At 39.1% G+C, this 2,458-nt stretch overlaps 1 protein-coding gene across 1 annotated transcript; it reads left to right on the top strand.

Moving 5' to 3' along the window:
• Window positions 1-1,588: 1,588 nt before the first annotated feature.
• Window positions 1,589-2,127, top strand: LOC109828647 (the record flags this gene model as incomplete). Its single annotated transcript, XM_020395600.1, has 1 exon — window positions 1,589-2,127. A coding segment is annotated over exon 1 (539 nt), but the record flags the coding sequence as incomplete, so codon positions are not given.
• Window positions 2,128-2,458: the final 331 nt, after the last annotated feature.

Genomic DNA, 2,458 nt, shown 5'->3' with positions numbered 1-2,458 from the left:
ATTGATCCTAAGCAACCCCGTCGTTGCTTCAACTGCGGTGATGACCGTCACTCGGTCAAGTTCTGCCCCAAAGGTGCTTTTATCTGCTTTAAATGTCATGAAGAAGGGCATATCGCTAAGCAATGCAGATCTCATCTCCGTCCTTCAGAGAAAAAGGTCGATTTGTCTGAATCTTCTACTCTATGCAAGAACGCAAAAGTCTTGGCTTCATTCGCCATTCTATCCATTTCTGAAGGCAATCCTTCTCTGGAACTGGTCAAAATTAAGTTATCATGGCTTTTCAAATGGCAAACCTGGAAAGGTAAAGTGATACCTATCAAGGATAAACACTTTTTAGTTGAATTTCCATCTATTTTTCAGATGTCGGAGGCTATAGATGAGAAAAGTTTGAATTTTGAGTGTTTCAAAGGGTGGTTTGCTCCATGGACAGAAAACATGGGAATGAAGATTGTGGACTCAGCTTTTTTCCAATGGATTAAGATTAAGAATCTTCCCTTTCAATTCTGGTCCCTAGATATAATTGCCACAATTATTAGTTCCTTTGGAGAAATGGTGCAGGGGTGCAAGAACATCAAAGACAAGATTAATGGTCAAGATGTCAGAGTGTTGGTTAAAGTCAAATCAGCAGAATGTATCCCAAAAACTATCATATGTTCCTATACATCCCAGATCGATTTCTTTCATAGGGAAGTGCATTTGGAGATTCAACCGATTGGCGTAGGGCAACTTGGTTCAGATGTTATAGGATCGAATCTCAATGCTATGGCTACGCAAGGCGATATTGTCTTGGATTCGCAATGGATAGATCAGATTACCCCTCAAGCTGATGCTATTATTTCTTCTCCGGCAAAGGGATCACCGGCAGTATCTCAGGCACAACACAGCAGTTCTGATAAGGGTAAAGAGGTAATTCAGGGTGTTTCAAATGCAGCAGATTTTCAGGGAGATAATCAATTACCGCAAATTGAGGAAATTCAAAAATCTCCTATTATGCCAATAACAAATCGAGCGGATTCTCAGGCTAATTCATCTAACGCCAGCTCAGAACAGATCCCTGAATCTCTGCGAGATTTCCCTGTGGATTTGGTCAAACATTCTTGGCAAGGTCATTCTGTTTATTTGGAGAAAAAAACGTGGGTAAATATTTTTGGCAGGAATTCTGATTCAAATTTCTCTGATACTGCTCTCCCGCCAATTTCTAACGACACCCCAGCTATTCCAATGTCTTCATCAGTTCCACCAGGTTTCTCTCACAAACAAGGCTCTTCCTCATCCGTTCGTTCAGCTAGGAGATCTATGCTTAATCGTAAACACAGGAGTTTTCTGAAGCATATCTCCTCTTCTAAAACTGCTTCTAAAGTTGCTAAAAAAGGTACGAAACGTACTCTTTCTTCATCTTCTTCAATTAAGATGCCTCTTAATGCTATGCATCATAATACTTTTGAGGAAATTGCGGAAAATTGTGGAGTTACGTTGCATTCTGATTCCATAGCAAAGTTTAAAGAAAAGGAGATTGACAGAGTTGCTTCAGGCTGTTAAGTTTTAAGATATCGGAGTCGTATAGGAGGTTCTTGTTATCTTTCTTTCAATGAAATTTGCATCTTGGAATATTCGTGGTCTTAATGACCCAAACAAAAGATTTCTAGTTAAAGATTTTGTTCTTCGTCAGTCAATTGACGTCATTGGTATTCAAGAATCTAAGCTTTGTAAACCAAATGCTAGAAAGCTTCGTTCTATAGGTGGTAATCGTTTGACACACTGGTCTATCTTAGATTCTTCTGAATCCAGAGGCGGAATCATAGTTGGTTGGTCAAATTCTTTCAAGTTGATTAGTTCATATGTGGGTATCTTCTCCGTTTCTGTATCCTTGATTCATATAACCTCCAATTGGCACTTTACTTTCACTAATGTATATGCTCCAATTGATAGAGAGGATAAGGAGGTTTGTTGGTGGGAGCTTAATAGGGTTCGCAAATTGTTTGATGGACCTTGGATTATTTGTGGTGACTTCAATGCAACTTTGTGCTTAGAAGAGAGAAATGGTAATGGGGGTTCTCTTCGTGATATCAATTCTTTTCGTAAATTTGTTTCATCTACTTCTCTTATTGATCTTCCTCTTTCTGGCCGGTCTTTTACTTGGTCCAATAAGCGCCAAAACCCAGCTTTGGCGAGACTAGATAGATTCTTAATAAGTGCGGAATGGGATAGAAAATATCCCCTCAGTTTACAATTCTCTCCGCCTTTTTCAGGCTCAGATCATATTCCCCTTGTTCTTGATAGTGGGGGTATCCAACCAAAATCTCCTCTCTTTAGATTTGAAAAGAGTTGGTTTCATAATAGTAGTTTTGTACCTTTTGTTGAAGCAGCTTGGAAATCCTTTCATTGCAAAGGAAACCCCGTTGACATTTTCATCAATAAACTCAATCTGTTAAAGAGAAGAATAAAGTGGTGGAGAAAA

Source organism: Asparagus officinalis, unplaced genomic scaffold, assembly GCF_001876935.1.
Source record: "Asparagus officinalis unplaced genomic scaffold, Aspof.V1 AsparagusV1_Un3198, whole genome shotgun sequence".
Classification (NCBI taxonomy): domain Eukaryota; kingdom Viridiplantae; phylum Streptophyta; class Magnoliopsida; order Asparagales; family Asparagaceae; genus Asparagus; species Asparagus officinalis.
Note: the sequence above shows the minus strand (reverse complement) of the source record. Positions and strands in the feature narration are given on the sequence as shown.